At 38.4% G+C, this 16,711-nt stretch overlaps 1 protein-coding gene across 12 annotated transcripts in view; it reads right to left on the reverse strand.

Moving 5' to 3' along the window:
* The window catches only part of RAD17 (RAD17 checkpoint clamp loader component), a 48,010-nt gene that overhangs the window by 23,375 nt on the left and 7,924 nt on the right, over nt 1-16,711 (reverse strand). For 10 of the 12 annotated variants that reach the window (XM_014584560.2, XM_014584562.2, XM_014584559.2 and 7 more), the window contains 8 exons: nt 15,833-16,090; nt 14,335-14,418; nt 10,398-10,554; nt 8,136-8,272; nt 6,032-6,084; nt 5,822-5,947; nt 5,638-5,707; nt 3,731-3,842 (listed from right to left, as the gene is read on the reverse strand). In XM_014584560.2, coding sequence (XP_014440046.1) covers nt 3,731-3,842; nt 5,638-5,707; nt 5,822-5,947; nt 6,032-6,084; nt 8,136-8,272; nt 10,398-10,554; nt 14,335-14,418; nt 15,833-16,090 — 997 coding nt within the window. Of the gene's footprint in view, nt 1-3,730; nt 3,843-5,637; nt 5,708-5,821; nt 5,948-6,031; nt 6,085-8,135; nt 8,273-10,397; nt 10,555-14,334; nt 14,419-15,832; nt 16,091-16,711 lie in introns of those variants that run through there. The other 2 variants (XM_027768677.1, XM_027768679.1) reach the window with 2 other exon arrangements.

Raw genomic sequence — 16,711 nt, forward strand, 5'->3', positions numbered from 1 at the left:
CCAGAGGTTTGAGAAACACACTGGGTGCATATGTATGTATCCCAAGATCCCAACAGGATGGGGAAATGAAAGCAGAGATTGATGTTTGACCACAGCCTACTGGGGTTGTACGCTCTTTCCTCTCCCTCTCTGTTTCCATGTGGTAAGTGCATGTGTCCTCCAGAAATTAAAAACAACTTTTTTTCTTTATTCCTGATAGTGTGTGTGCATGCACAAACACCAGTATGTACATGTACCAGGAGTAGGGGAGGGGAGCACCATCCTCTGGCTCTAGAGTGTCAAGTAGGATAGAGCTTGTTGGATCTTGGGCACTTACACACTTGCCCTGAGCACTTTAAGCCAACTGAGTGGATTCAAACCTCAGTTGCCATGTGACTTCTGGTACTGCAGTTCAGCAGTCTACCAACTGTGCCACCATAGCTGGGCCCAAACTTCACTTAGAAGTCCTGCTGAGGGCCAGCAGGTATTGTGGAGGTTAAGGCACTGGGTCCCATAGGGCCAGTTCCATGATTTGAGTCCCAGACCTGATGGCTTGAAAATCATGCTGGGCACATGTGCATGAGTCCCAAAATCATAAGAGAAAGAATTGTGGTGTGGCCTTTCCCCCACCCCCTAGAGGGATATTTTCTCACTTTCTCCCTCTCTCTGTCTCTAGCCAGTGCATGTGCTCTATATCAAAAAAGCTAAAAAAATATATATTTAAAAAGTCCTACTGAGAACTCAGAATAGGGCCAGCTGGTGGAGTAGTGGTTAAGGCAGCAGGATCAAACCTGGTTAATTGTGCAGTTCGAGTCCCAGACCTGGCACCTTGAGCAACACTCTGGGTACACGTGTGTGCATACCCAAAATCCTGAAAGGAGAAATGGATAAAAAGGGATTGTGGTCTGGCCACCTCCCGACCCACTTCTCTCAGCAAGCACATGTACCCTGTAGCAAATGAAAAACAAAACTACTTGGATCATGTGATTTAAAAGCAGCCTCAAGCCCCAGTCGTGGTAGTACATACTAAGACACTGTATTCCACAGGCTGGGACCACATGGGAAGCCAGGGTTCAATTCCCAGTCCAAACTAAAGGCCTGGTGCAGTGGTGTGGACCTATAATCCCCGTGGCTCAGGCAGGCTAAGGCAGGAGGATTGTAACATAGAAAAGCTATATGTAAAAAACAACAAAGAATAGTCTTGAATAGCAGAAAGAACACAGGACTTGGATATGACACAGTATTGTCTATTTCCTTAGGCTGATCTGAGAATTAAATGAAAAAACATACAATTGCTAATAAAGTTCCTGGCCCACTCAGAAATTATTATCTTCTTTCTCTTAAAATTTCTCAACCCAGAGCAATAGTGTACTAGTTAGGATCCCAAACCGGCCCATTTCCACCTTCCCAACCTATCATTCCAGCATTGATCCAAGCACCATTTACATTTATGTTTCTATAGGAATAAGCAGAATTCTGGTTTTAGTTCTGTTAGGCTGCCTATTCTACAGTTACTTTGAAAACGAAGATGCAAATTACATGAAGAGCTTACACTTGTGGGCAGGAACACTAACACTTCCAGCAAGTTTTATGAGTTCCTTAAAGAGCTTTTTCTTTATGGTCCATTCCTCAATGTTAAGCATCAACTATGTTGCTGCCTAAATACTTCCTGACGGGAACCAGCAGTTAGCGTAATGGCTATGTCACTGGACTCCCACATAATTGACCGTGGTTCGCGTCCAGGACCCGGTGGCTTAAAACTCATGCTGGGCGTGTGTGCGTGCGTGCCCAAGATCCCGAGAGGAGAATGGAGGAGAAGGGATTGTGGCGTGACCATCCCCCCGGGGAGTGATTTCTCGCTTTCTGTCTCTATGTCTCTGTCTGTCTGCGAGCGCACGCGCCCTTATAGCGAAAACCTCTCCAAAAAAAATAAAAAATAAAAAATAAATAAATACTTCCTGATAAGAACTTTGCAGTAAACCGTGACCATTTAAGTAAAAATGTACTTTACTGCCATTAGCGGAGGTGCCTTTTTACTCTCTCACAGGTATTTATACTTTTTATATGTAAGGGAAAATAAACTTACTAAACAGATGATATGTTACTATGCAATGAAGTCAAAAGTTAACCTACCTTAGGAAACTATTTCTTTTCATTTTAAATTCATGATAGAGCATAAGCATGCACACGAGAGAGAGAGAGAGAGAGCAAGGTACCCTCCGTAGAACTTGGTCACACCACAATACCCTTCTCCAGCACCCCAGGGTTCAGGGGCACATTCTGTGCACATGCCCAGGGTGTCCAGGCCAACCTTACAGGACACTCGAACCCTGGTGAGCATACAGCTTCTAGCTTCACAGTCCAGCACGCTGCCAGCTGTACACAGAGGCTGCACCATCACAATACCATTAAACCTATGAATGGCTGGCCATTAACTGAGGCCTTAATATATACCAAGCATTGAAACAAGCATGGTTCAAGTGTTATCTCAGTAGTCTTCACACAATCCTGTAAGTTCTCAAAAGAAGAGAGCTCAACACATACAAATTGGGTGAGCATTATGCATTGGGAGCTGGATCCCACATGGCAAACTGTGGTTCAAATAGTGGCCCTAATGTCTTGGGAAAATGCCATGTATATGTGTGCACATGCCTATAATCCTGATAAGAAGGAGAAATAGGGGCCAGCAGGTACGGTGGTGGTTAAAGGTGCTGGATTCTCACATGACCGACCACGGTTAAAGTCCTGGATCTGCCAGCTTGCTTTCTCCCTTTCTCTCTCTCTGGTAAAATTAAGTAATAATAACAACAACAACAAATGTAAATAAGTTTTTTTTTTTTTTTTTTTTTTTTTTAAGAAAGGAGAAATAGGCGACCAGCAGATGGCATAATGTTTACATTAAAACTCAAACCAGGTACCTGTGCACGCATGCCCAAAGTCCTAAGGAGAAAATGGAGGAGAAGGGACTGTGGCATGGCCATCTCCCCTGGGGGTGATTTCTTGCTTTCTGTTTCTCTAGCAAGCATACGTACCCTATAGCAAAAAATCTCTCTCTTAAAAAAAAAAAAAAAGTAGAGAAAGAAAGAAAAATAGAGGAAGAAAGATTACACTGTGTCTATGCCCCATCGAAGCAATTCGCATTCTCCTTCTGGTGACTGCACATATCCTCTAGCAATTAAAAAAGTAATAGCCCAGCTGAGAGCATAGTTGTTAAGATAGTAAGTAATAGCCCACATGGCCAACCACAGTTTGAGTCCCAGACCTGGTAGTTCACTTTCTCACTTTTCCTGTCTGTCTCTCACTGGTGTGCACTCATGCCTTGTAACAAACTAAAAATAATGATGATGACTATAAATAAAATTAAATAGATAATTCTTTAAAAAAATGATAAAAGGAAAATGAAGACAAATAAAGATGAAGTTACATAGGGCTATACAAGTGGTACATGGCAAAGCTGGATTTTCCCTCAAGAAGTCTTATTCCAAATTAATTTTTAAAGGTAAAGTAGCAAACCAGGTAAATGAGTCAAGTTTTATCTCAAATAGTTATCAGAATATGTACTAGGACATATCCATAGAAGAGTGTACATACCCGTGTACATATGTCATTTTAAATCAGTCTAAGTAAAAAAAAAAATGTAGGTGAGTATCTGTCAATTATAAGTTACATATGTTTAATTTCATTTCATTTCATGGATAATTAAAATAAAGTCACCGATTTAACACTATATAAGCCTGTCTTCCACAGTTACCTTTTGAAGACAAAAACTGAAGACTATTTATTGCACTTCTGATATCACCAGAACATCCGTGACAGAGCAACTCTAGAGAAGTTTTATCAGGAACAATAATTTTTCCTCCATTCTAAAATGAGAAAATTAAATTTAAAAACTATTTTCTTTAAAAAAAAAAAAAAAAAAAGACAAGCTGTATTTTTATTTTTTTATCTTGTGTTTTTTTCTTAATTTATTTTATACATTCAATCACTATACATCATTAACATCATTACTACTTATAAAGTAAATTTACCCAACATAAATACACTTTACACCAGTCCAGTTGAAGATACAATACACGTTATCAACAGATAATAATCCATTTCTGTGTCCCATAAATGTCTTAGGTCCAAGCTGTATTTTTGTAAGCTTAATGAAAGTAAGATTCTAAGAAAAGAGTCTCTCTTTTTTAGAGAATTTTGCTATAGGGTGTATGCACTCACCAGAGAGACAGAGATAGAAAGTGAGAAATCACCGCCCAAGAGGATGACCACATTGCAATCTCTTCTACTCCATTCTCCTCTTGGGATCTGGGGCATGCATACACATGTGCCCGACATGAGTTTAAAGTCTTCGGGTCTAAGACTTGAACCATGATTGGCCACTGGGAGTCCAGCACCTTAACTACTACATCACTTCTGTTATTTTATTTAAAAAAAAATTTCTTTTTTAGTGAGATTTTTTGCTATTGGGAACATGTGCTCACTGGAGAAAGAGAGACAGACAGAAAGTGAGAAACCATCCTCTGGGGGGATGGCCTCACAATCCCCCCTCCTCCATTCTCCTCTTGGTATTTTGGGCACATACGCATGCACACATGTCTGGCCTGAATTTTAAGTTGCCAGGTCTGGGATTCAAACCGCAGTCAACCATGTGGGAGTCTAGTGACATAACCATTATGTCATCTGCTGGTCTCCCATGTCTCATTATTATTTTTGTTCCATAACAGAGTTATTTATTTGATTACATTTGTTGTTATTAATTTTTAATTTGACCAGACAGAGACAGAGAGTGAGTAAGGGGAAGCAAGAAAGCAGCTGCCAGGTATAGGACTTGAACCACGGTTGGCCATGTGGGAATTCAGTGCCTTTAACCACCACACAACCTGCCAACTCCCATCTTGTGTTTTTTAATTATGATGTTAAATTATGTGCATTTCCCCATGTCATTAAATACTCTCAAGTAATTAGTGGCACGATAGTGACTGTAATAACTCTTATTTTAAGGTTCAGCTTATTTCTAATTTTTCACTATTAATAGCTGCTAGTAATCAGGTAAGTGCTCTATATACAGTAATGTGTTTGATCCTCAAAACAACTTCTTCCTTGGAGATTTCTCTTACTTCCTATGATCCTGGCAGTTCAACAAAAATTGTATTTATAAAAGATCTAGTTGGTTTGTAGCAGAAAAACCCATGTTCTGAGATTAGAAAGTTCATTAGCTTATTTTCATCATCTCATTTGGCAAGTATAAAAGAAATGATGCAGGGTCAGCCTCATGGAACAGTGGTTAAGAAAACTGGACCCAACATAGCCAACCATGTGGTTCAAACACCAGTGCAGGTGGTTTAAAAAACATGCCAGGCATATGTGCGTATATGCCCAAATTCCCTACAGAATGGAGAAATGGAGAAGGGATTCTGGCCTAAGTATGCCCCATTTGTGAGGGTTAGGGGGTGTTTTCTCTACTCTTGGTGGAGTACACCTACCCGCTGGCAATTAAAAAAATCTGTTTTTTAAATTAGTATTTCCTAAATTTACTAAAAACACACATCTTATGAGTGTAGTACAAATTTAAGTACCATAATCATGTTTTCAACTCTTCCAGTTTATGTAATATCACTTAAGATGGGCTTATCCAATATCCAAATCAATCACACTTACCTTATTAGCTTCTATAGTCACTATCCGATTAAGAAATTTCATCATTATTGTTGGTGCCACAGGGTTGAAACTGTAAAAGTTTTATGGAGAAAGATGGTAGTAAATGATTTATTTAAAAACATAACAGGGATACTAACATTATAAACAGAAATTTATTCCTTACTTTATATTTGAAATGGCTTACCTAATATTTGAGATAGAACACTCTTCCTGAATTTCTTTGGGAAATAGTAACCTTTGATTATTATCTCCACTGAGGCTGTCAGAGATTATAAATATAAGAGGACATCGACCAATTCGCACATATTTCCTAAAATAATAAAATACAGCAATGTTGAAATTTAAGGCACTTGCCATTTAATTTAGGGTTTTAGAATACCTCACTGAAACTTACCTTAGAACTTCATGTAACGCATGAGAATCTCGATAAAACTGGTTAGGTAAATCCTATTGAAAACACAGGAAAAATACCAGTTCAGTTTTATTTCATTGTGAGTTTATTTTGGGGCTTATATTTGTCAAGATAGAAAAAAGGTTTATCTGACTTTATTTTAGGTTTTCACCATAGGGAACAACTGCTGACCAGAGACAGAGAGAGACAGAGAGGGAAAGTGAGAAATCACTCCTTGGGGGGATGGCCATGCTGTAATCCTCTCTCCTGTATTCTCTTCCTGGGATTCTGGGCACACAGGCACATATCAGCATTTTTAAGCTGCGGGGTCTGGGACTCAAACCACAGTTAGCTATGGGGTAATTCAACACCTTAAGCACCATGCCACCTGTTGGTTCCCTAACTTACATATTTTAACCAGAAATTTCAAAAATATTAAGGACATACGAAATGGCTAATATACTAATTATATGCATTATGAGAACCTCAATTTTTTTTAAATTTTTTTTTTTTGGAGAGGTTTTTTGTCATAGGGCATGTGCACTCGCCAAAGAGAGAGAGACAGAGAGACAGAAAGCGAGAAATCACCCCCCAGAGGGGATGGCCACGCCACAATCCCTTCTCCTCCATTCTCCTCTTGGGATCTTGGGCACGCACACACATACGCCCGGCGTGAGTTTAAGCCACCGGGTCTGGGACTCGAACCGCGGTCGACTACGTGAGAGTCCAGCGACATAGCCATTATGCTAACTGCTGGTCCCTGAGAACCTCAATTTTTTTTTTTTTTTGAGAGTTTTTTGCTATAGGGTGCATGTGCTCGCCAGACAGACAGAGACAGACAGAGAAACAGAAAGCAAGAAATCACCCCCCAGGGGGGATGGTCACACCGCAATCCCTTCTCCTCCATTCTCCTCTCGCAATCTTGGGCACACACGCACATGCGCCCTGCGTGAGTTTAAGCCACCAGGTCTGGGACGCGAACCGCTGTCGACTACGTGGGAGTCCAGCGACATAGCCATTACGCTAACTGCTGGTGCCGAGAACTTCAATTTTTGATAAAAATATTTTTTTTAAGGTTTTTGCCATTGGGCATGTGTGCTCTCTGGAGAAACACAGAAAGACTGTAAGAGGGAAGTGAGAAATCACCCCTCAGGGGGAATGGCCATGCTGCAATCCTTCCATCTCCATTCTCTTCCTGGGATTTTGGTTGCACACATGCCAGGCATGCTTTTTAGGCTGATAGGTCTGGAGCTTGAACTGTGATCAGTCATGTGGAAGTCCAGCACCTTAACTACCATGCCATCTGGTAGCTCCTCAATCAAATTTCTGAGTAGCTTTACCAACTGTAGTTTTCACAGAGAAGTAATTGAGAGAGGAAGAGGGAGAAACCACCCCAGTGGAACATGGCCATATTACAATCTCTTCTCCTGCATTTCTCCATCCTGTGGGGATTTTGCACACACAAGGGTGCGCACAAACCTCACATGCACCAGACCAGGACTTGAACTCAGTGGTCATCACAGGAGGTCTAGTTCCCTTAATCACTACACCACAGTCTGGGAGTTAATGTTATCACATTAGCAAAATTCTTAAAACTGGGGGCAAGCAGGTGGTGTGGTGATGAAGGCACTGGATCCCACATGGCTATGTGGTTTGAACCCCTACCCCACCTGCTTGAAAACCACGCACATGTGCACATACCTAAAGGACTAAGAGCAGAAAATAAGAGAAGGGGCTGAGGCCATGGCCATCTCCCCCGGGGGTGATTTAATTTTCTCTCTCTTCTCTCTCTCCCTCTTTATCTCTGTCTCTGATGAGTACAAGAACCCTATAATAAAAAATAAAAACTAGGGAAAAAAATTGTTTACTCAATAACTCTAGTAGTATTTTAAAAGCTGTCCTTAACTTGGGGCCCCACAGGTGGTTTGGTGGTTAAAGGCACCAGACTCCCATGTGGCCGATCACAGTTTGAGTCTCAGACCTGGCAGCTTACATTCTCACTTTCCCTTTCTCTCTCTCCAGTCAAATTAAAAAACACTAGTAACAAATGGAATTAAATAAGTAATTCTTTAAAAAAAAGGAAAAAGAAAAGAAAATCTATCCTTACTTCAACGAGAATTATCTTCTTATCAGTCCTCAGGTCGTCTCCAAGCATTTGTAGTTTGTTATATTTTGTTGCTCTTAGTAAAAACTCTTGGAAAATTGCTATCTGAGATTGATAGGGAAATACGTGGAATCTTGATTCTATAAAGAAAAACATACCACTCTTTTTTTAAAAAAACAGATTATATATACACCAATATTATACATACGTATACACATATACATCTATAAATACAATTACATATACATGATGTACATGTAATTACATATACATCAATAGCATTGCCTTCTAACTATATGAAATTGTTCAGACTTAGAGTAAGATTCATTTTTCATTTTTTTTAAGAATTATTTTATTTAATTTTGTTCACTGTCATTAGTTTTTTGAAGTTGACCAGAGAGAGAGAGAAAGTGAGAAGGCAAGCTGCCAGGTCCAGGACTTGAATTGCAGTTAGCCATGGGGGAGTCCAGCCGCCCCAGCCACCACACTCCCTGCTGGCCCCTAAAATGATTTATTTCGAAAGACAAGAATCTATACCAATGAATGTTAACTGACTTCAGAAGACACCTTTCAGTATAGCATTCATACAATTCAGTAAAAATACCAGTGACCAGCAGTTGGCGTAATGGCTATATTGTTGGACTCCCACGTAGTTGACTGCAGTTCGAGTCCTGGACCCGCTGGCTTAAACTCATGTGGGGTGCGGGTGCCTGCGTGCCAAAGATCTGAAGAGGGGAATGGAGGAGAAGGGATTGCTGCATGGCCATTCTGCTTTCTGTCTCTCTTTCTGGCGAGCGCGCGTGCCCCATAGCAAAAACCTCTCCAAAAAAAATATATATAGCTTACACTAGGAAGATTTTAAATGAATGTGAGACTATACACGAATTATTTTCAGTGATAAAAGTTTAATAACAAGAGGCCGGCAGGTGATGTGGTGGTTAAGGGTGCTAGACTCCCACATGGCTGACCAAGGTTCAAGTCCTGGACCTGGCTGCTTGGTTTCTCACTTTTCCTCTCGCTGCTTGGTTTCTCACCTTCTTTCTTTCTCTCTCTGGTCAAATTAAAAAAAAAAAAAAAAATGGAATTAAATATTTTTTAAGAAGTTGAACAACAAAATCAGAATGACTGATTAGGAGATGAGAGAAGTTTCTCTGAAGACATGTTTTAAATTGAAAACTTTAAAGACTTATTCGACCATCAAAAATAATGTTACTATCTAGAAAGCAGTAAAAATTCCAGGATCATGGGATACTAGCAGCATAAAGGTGTGCATTCCAAGGACATGTTATACACGATGCATGCTGAGAAGAGCCAAGAGAAGAGACTTTGAGGGATACTCCATATAAAAATATAATAAAACTGTTCTGCACAATTCCTTCCATTTCAAAATGGCCTAAGAGATTTGGCTACCACTTTTTTAGGCACCTATAGTTTCAGTAAAAAAACATCTTTGAAAGATAAAAGTAATAGGGCTAAAATGTGTAAGTGTGAAGTTACAATGTGATATCATATATCTCTAAACTGGATGTCTGTCTTAAGGCCTCCTTCCAAATTCCAAAGGCAGTCTTTTCTTATGCTTTGATTCTAACAGGTATTTACTGACCTAAGCTATCTATTGACAGCTGGGAGTTAAGTTCCTTTAACATTGGTATTTCATTTACATTTTTAAAAAATAAGATTTTATGTACACTGTTCAACCTCCCAGCCAGATCCTGGAAAAAAGTATATAAGTAATATAAACAGAAGAGCTTGAGGGACCAGCAGATGGCATAATGGCTATGTTGCTGGACTTCCATGTAGTCAATCGCGGTTCGAGTCCCTGACCTGGTGGCTTAAACTCACGCTGGGTGCACATGCATATGTGCCCCAGATCCCAAGAGGAGAATGGCAGAGAAGGGACTGTGGCGTGACCATCCCACCTGGGGGGTGATATCTTGCTTTCTGTCTTTATATCTCTCTCTGTCTTTCCGGCAAGCGCATGCACTCTATAGCAAAAACCTCTCAAACAAACAAACAAACAAAAAAACTAATAAAACCCCACACAAACAGAAGTGTTTGTTATCTAACAAAATACTTAAAATACTTAAGACTTAATCCTCAAAGCATCCCATTCTCCTTTAATGGAGGCATCCTTTCCTTCCTTTTCCTGAAACTGTTTTATAAAACTGGAAAAATGGGACAAAATGCACTCACAGAGCTTCATATGATAGTTTCATAAGTGTAAGTTTCCCCCATTATTTCAACTATCTTCACAGCAACCCTTACCAGAATGAAACAGCTCCTTGAAATCATCTCTTTGAAAGTCTGATAAAACTGGATTAATCCACTCTTGTACTTGAATACCATGCTCCTTTGATAGTATTTTTATAGTAGTTGTTTTTCCACATCCAGGAGGACCTGTTAATAATAAAAGAGACCCACCCTAAAACCAAATACAAACATCGATTAAAAACCAAAATCACTGGAATGCTAGAATAAGACTGAAATTTTATTTCTAAATATAATTTAATACATCTTCAAATACTTATATCTGGAATATGCAGACTAAATTTCGCAGTGACACTAGCCAGAATAAACCAGTTTTAGATAAAATGAGAGAATTTTATTTCCTGAACTTTAAGTCTCTCTTCCAATAGCTCCTTAATTTTTATATTATATCCCTTCCAAAGGATACTTAATACTCAAATTAAAACAATAAACTTTCAGCTAAATTATGAAGGTAATGTCTGCAACAAAGTTTTGAGAGGTTACTTAAACTCATAAAATTCAATCTTTTTGTTCTTGCTGTTGTTTTGTTTTAGTCTGCTATAGGGCACATGTGCTTACCAGGGAGAGAAAAATCACTCCCTGGATAATGACCACATCACTATCTCTTTTCCATTCTCCTCTCGGGATTTTGGGCATGCACACACACATGCCCAGCATGATTCTCAAGCTGTAGGTCCAGGACTTGAGAAGCTCAGTCCACCATGTGAGATTTAGCTGCCTTAACCTCCCAAGTACCTGGGGGCTTCCATAAAATTCATTCATTTTTTTTTGGGGGGGGGGAGAGGTTTTGCTATAGGACACGTGTGCTCGCCAGAAAGACAGAGAGAGAGAAAGTGAGAAATCACCCCCCAGGGGGGATGGCCATGCCGCAATCCCTTCTCCTCCATTCTCCTCTTGGGATCTTGGGCACGCACACACACGTTCCTGGTTTGAGTTTAAGCCACTGGGTCTGGGACTTGAACCGTGGTCAACTACATGGGAGTTCAGCGACATAGCCATTACACTAACTGCTGGTCCCATAAAATTCATTCTTAATACAGACCTCTTATTTATTAATACAATACTGTATATTTTTATGAGAAAGCCTCAGTTTGGATAGATTTCTTAAGAAATATACCAGGCCTGCTTCATAGCCTAGAAGTTAAGGTGGTCAGATTCTCAATGTCCAATCATGTGATTTAAGTCCTGAACTAAGTGTCTTGATAAATAGTGCTGAGCATGGGCTTGTTTATATGCAAAGTTTCAAAGTAAGGCAGACATGGAGAAGCAGTTGTGGTGTGACCATGCCCCGTGGAGGATGATGGGAGGTGATTTCAACTCTCTCTCTCTCTTTGGTGAGCACATACATTCTCTAACAAAGGAAAAAAAAAGAAGAAGAAATGTATCTTAACCAGAGATAAACTCTAATGAGAGACTAGAAGTTGTAGGATGAAGTGACATTTCCTCATAGAGTAAATTTTTAAAAATTTAGAAGTAAAAAATAATTATGAGATGATTTCCTACATCCAGTAGTGGGCTGTAATCCTTGCTCACTTGTTTGTATCTCTTGGTTATTAAAGGTAAGGGCCGCTGTACTTGGTCCCAGAAGACAGCCAGTTCTACTTTTCAATCTGGCAGTCTTCGAATTATAGTGCTATTAGCTGTGAGTTCAATGCTAAGAATCAACAAAATACATTACATAAGGTGTCTTTAAACAGAAACACACATGAAATAAGGTATGGATTAGGGATTTGACAAAAATGTTGGATGAAAGGCTTGCTAAAAGCAAGTCCTAGACAATAGGCCTGATCTCTTCAGTAAATTAATGTCTTAGAGAAAGAGAGAGGATGGCAGGAACTATTTCTAGATTTAAAAGAAAAACAAAACAAAACAAAACAAACGGGCCAGCAGGTGCTGTGGTGGTTAAGGGACTGGATTCCTATATGGCCTAACATGGTTTGAGTCCTAGACCCAGCAGCCTGAAAATCACACCAGGTTTCTGTGCACATGTGCCCAAAATACCCAAAGAACGGTAGAGATGGGGCTGTAGCATGGTCAACTCCACTCCCCAAGGGGTGATTTCTCACTTTCCTTCTCTGTCTCTCTCCAGTGAGTTTTATGCACCAAATGACAAAAACCTAAAAAAAAAACAAAAACCCTTATAACAGGCAAATGTAACATGTAATCCTTGATTAGATGCTGGTGAAGCAAACCAACTACAAAGGAACATCTAGAGAAATATGAATATGAATTGATCGTTAAGATAACATTAACACATGGATGTAGTAGAGTTAAAGTAACAAATGCTTTTTCTTAAAAAGGGGGGAAAAAAAACAGGCATATTGAAGTATTTGTAAGTATAGCTACAATGCCACAATGTTTCCAATTTACTTTAAAATACCTAAGGGTATATTAGGTATAGATGAATAATTTTGCTATTGTTTTTATTTTCCTTTGTGTTTAAAGTAACTCAAAATTAGAAAGTTTAAAAGCAGAGATTGAGAGAAGAAAAAAATGATTTACCTTGGGGGGGGGGAAGAATGTAATTGTGAAAATGGGAAATGAAACGAAAAACACCAGCCTAAAATAGATAATGACTGTTTTAGGCTATATTCAGTATAGAAACTAACATGTAATCTGCCCCCTAGCTTCAGTGTGAGATAATCAGACGTGCTAAATATAAATACTCTAATACCCTAATTAGCCTACTATCTCTTATTCCAACAATAGGATATAAAATGTAAAGAAAGAAAAAAAGGGAAAACTTAAAGTCTCTGAAACTTCTAGAGAGGTCAGAAGTATTGGATTATCAGTAAAGTCATGACATAGTTTTTTCTATGAACGGGCCAGCAGGTGCTGTGGTGGTTAAGGGACTGGATTCCTATATGGCCTAACATGGTTTGAGTCCTAGACCCAGCAGCCTGAAAATCACACCAGGTTTCTGTGCACATGTGCCCAAAATACCCAAAGAACGGTAGAGATGGGGCTGTAGCATGGTCAACTCCACTCCCCAAGGGGTGATTTCTCACTTTCCTTCTCTGTCTCTCTCCAGTGAGTTTTATGCACCAAATGACAAAAACCTAAAAAAAAAACAAAAACCCTTATAACAGGCAAATGTAACATGTAATCCTTGATTAGATGCTGGTGAAGCAAACCAACTACAAAGGAACATCTAGAGAAATATGAATATGAATTGATCGTTAAGATAACATTAACACATGGATGTAGTAGAGTTAAAGTAACAAATGCTTTTTCTTAAAAAGGGGGGAAAAAAAACAGGCATATTGAAGTATTTGTAAGTATAGCTACAATGCCACAATGTTTCCAATTTACTTTAAAATACCTAAGGGTATATTAGGTATAGATGAATAATTTTGCTATTGTTTTTATTTTCCTTTGTGTTTAAAGTAACTCAAAATTAGAAAGTTTAAAAGCAGAGATTGAGAGAAGAAAAAAATGATTTACCTTGGGGGGGGGGAAGAATGTAATTGTGAAAATGGGAAATGAAACGAAAAACACCAGCCTAAAATAGATAATGACTGTTTTAGGCTATATTCAGTATAGAAACTAACATGTAATCTGCCCCCTAGCTTCAGTGTGAGATAATCAGACGTGCTAAATATAAATACTCTAATACCCTAATTAGCCTACTATCTCTTATTCCAACAATAGGATATAAAATGTAAAGAAAGAAAAAAAGGGAAAACTTAAAGTCTCTGAAACTTCTAGAGAGGTCAGAAGTATTGGATTATCAGTAAAGTCATGACATAGTTTTTTCTATGCAAAAAATATGTCATGACTTTTGCTATGACCTAACAGTAAGATCAGGAAATTTTCTACTGGAGGTGATCTGGACTTATCTCAATAAAGTCATCATAAAAGTTTAACTTTTTACCTATAAGTCGGAGAAATATTTGATGTAAAATATTTTTTAAATATATATTTATATAATTACCTGTTTTGGTTGCTGTTTTAAGACCTGAGCTTTTAACCAGGTTTCAACTTCTTCAATTTTCTTTTTATGCACAGCAAGTTCGTGCTAAAATAAAAATTTCAAGTTTACACTATTTTAACTCAAGGACTTTTGGTATGTCAGTAAAAATTAACCTAAATATTTTTAACAAAGTAATTATATTTAACAAAAAATATTGTATTGTGACAAAAGTTACATTGTAATAAAAAGACCCTTTTGACTACACTTGAATTTTTATATTATCACACACAATTTTTATTCCTAAGCTGATACTACTATATGATAATTTCGGTAAGTCTGCAATTAAAGTCCCCCTTTATGCACAGGGGATATATTCCAAGACCCCTATGGATGCCTAGACAGAGAATAATACCAAACCCGATATATACTGCTTTTCCCTCCACATACTCACTATGATGAAATATAATATATAGTTTATATAATATATAAACAACACTGAAAGATTGAATGATAACAATATATTGCAATAAAAGTTATGTGAATGTGGTCTCTTCCTGCTTAATATTTCTGGATCATAGATAAATACAAATAAGGGGGGGACTACTGTACAAAATTTTAAAAAATATAGTAAGGATTGGGGCCAGCAGATGGCATAGCAGTTATATTGTTGGACTTCTGCAAGGCCAACAGTGGTTCGAGTCCCAGATCTGGTAGCTTAAAACTTACACCAGGCATGTGTGTGTGCATGTCCAAGATCCTAGGAGGAGAATGGAGAGAAAAGGATTGCAGCATTGCCATCCTCCTGGGGGGCAATTTCTTACTTTCCCTCTCACAGTCTCTGTCTCTATATTTGGCAAGTGTACATACCTTAAGGAAAAAATCCTCTGAAAAGAAAAAAATAATATATATATGTACACTCACACATACATATAGTTAGGATTAAGGATGTGAGAAAGAAATAGAAATGGGCATTACATTTACTGAAAAAATAAAGAGACAATTTTAGGGACCAGTAGTTGGCGTAATGGCAATGTCGCTGGACTCACATGTAGTCGACTGCGGTTCGCGTCCCGGACCCGGTGACTTAAACTCACACCAGGCACGTGTGCATGTGTGCCAAGATCCCAAGAGGAGAATGGAGGAGAAGGGATTGCGGCGTGGCCATCCACCCTGGGGGGTGATTTCTCGCTTTCTGTCTCTCTGTCTCTCTGTATCTGGCGAGCACACATGCCCTTATAGCAAAAACCTCTCCAAAAAAATAATTAAAATAAAAAAAGAGAGACAATTTTATGTTGGGTTTAAATTAAATCTACGATAAAGAATCAATGGCTGAGAAACTGAATTGTTGAAAAATCTGAGCCCTGGAACACTAAAAAATCTACATATTATTTTTTTCTAGTTAATTTACAACATAGATTCTTATGAGTAAAAACTGAAAATATACATCTTTCTCCTTCCCACCTACTTTCATATACCCTGAAATTAAATTATATAGTCATGTTTATATGCTATTTAATACCTGAGTTTCTGGTTTATATTTATCCACCCATGGTTCATTTTCAGAGAGACATTCTTTTGAATTTTCGAGATCAGAAATTTGTTTTATGGAAGATAGGTTTCCTCTTTTTCTAGCTGGAAATCCACTACTTTCTAATGTGAAAGGTCCATTTTTTCTTCTATGACTTGAGTTATTCACACTTAAAGATGTGGCAGGAACAGTAGAGATGCCTGTATTTTCTGAAAAATCATCAAATGATGGGTCTACCCAGTCTGTTACCTGTAGAAAAAGGAATCATGACCATATTATTACTATTTTTTTCATCTATTCCGTATATAGCTGAACTATTTTGGAAGCAAAATTTTTATGTACTTATAACATTTAAAATAAAGATCTCTTGGGGCCAGCAGGTGGTATAGTGGTTAAGGCACTACACTCCCACATGGTTGACCATGGTTTGAGTCCCACACCTGGTGGCTGGGCACGTGCATGTGCACCTAAATTCCTGAGAGGTGTCTGGAGCAGGAGGGATTGTAGCATGGCCATCCCTTCGGGGGGATGATTTCTCACTTTCCACCTCTCTTTTATTTGCCTGGGAAATGCACATGCCCTATGGCAAAAACCTAAAAACAAAACAAAAAAACTTACAAATTGATTTTTTTAGTAAAACTGGCTCTGTGTACATTAATTTTTCTACTTTACAAAAATTGTAAATGTGTACTTGTCTACTTCACTATGGAAATGGTGAATGCCATGTAAAGAGTAATGAACACAAACTTAAGTCTTTTATTAATTGTAACCTTCCCAAGATAGAGTAGGAATTTTTTTTCATTTCACTGTAGGAATGAAATATAAACATTAAAATTCCTTATAAAGACAGAAGAAAACAAAATAAATAAA

The sequence above is a fragment of the Tupaia chinensis genome, unplaced genomic scaffold (genome assembly GCF_000334495.1).
Source record: "Tupaia chinensis unplaced genomic scaffold, TupChi_1.0 Scaffold147123_1, whole genome shotgun sequence".
NCBI lineage: Eukaryota > Metazoa > Chordata > Mammalia > Scandentia > Tupaiidae > Tupaia > Tupaia belangeri.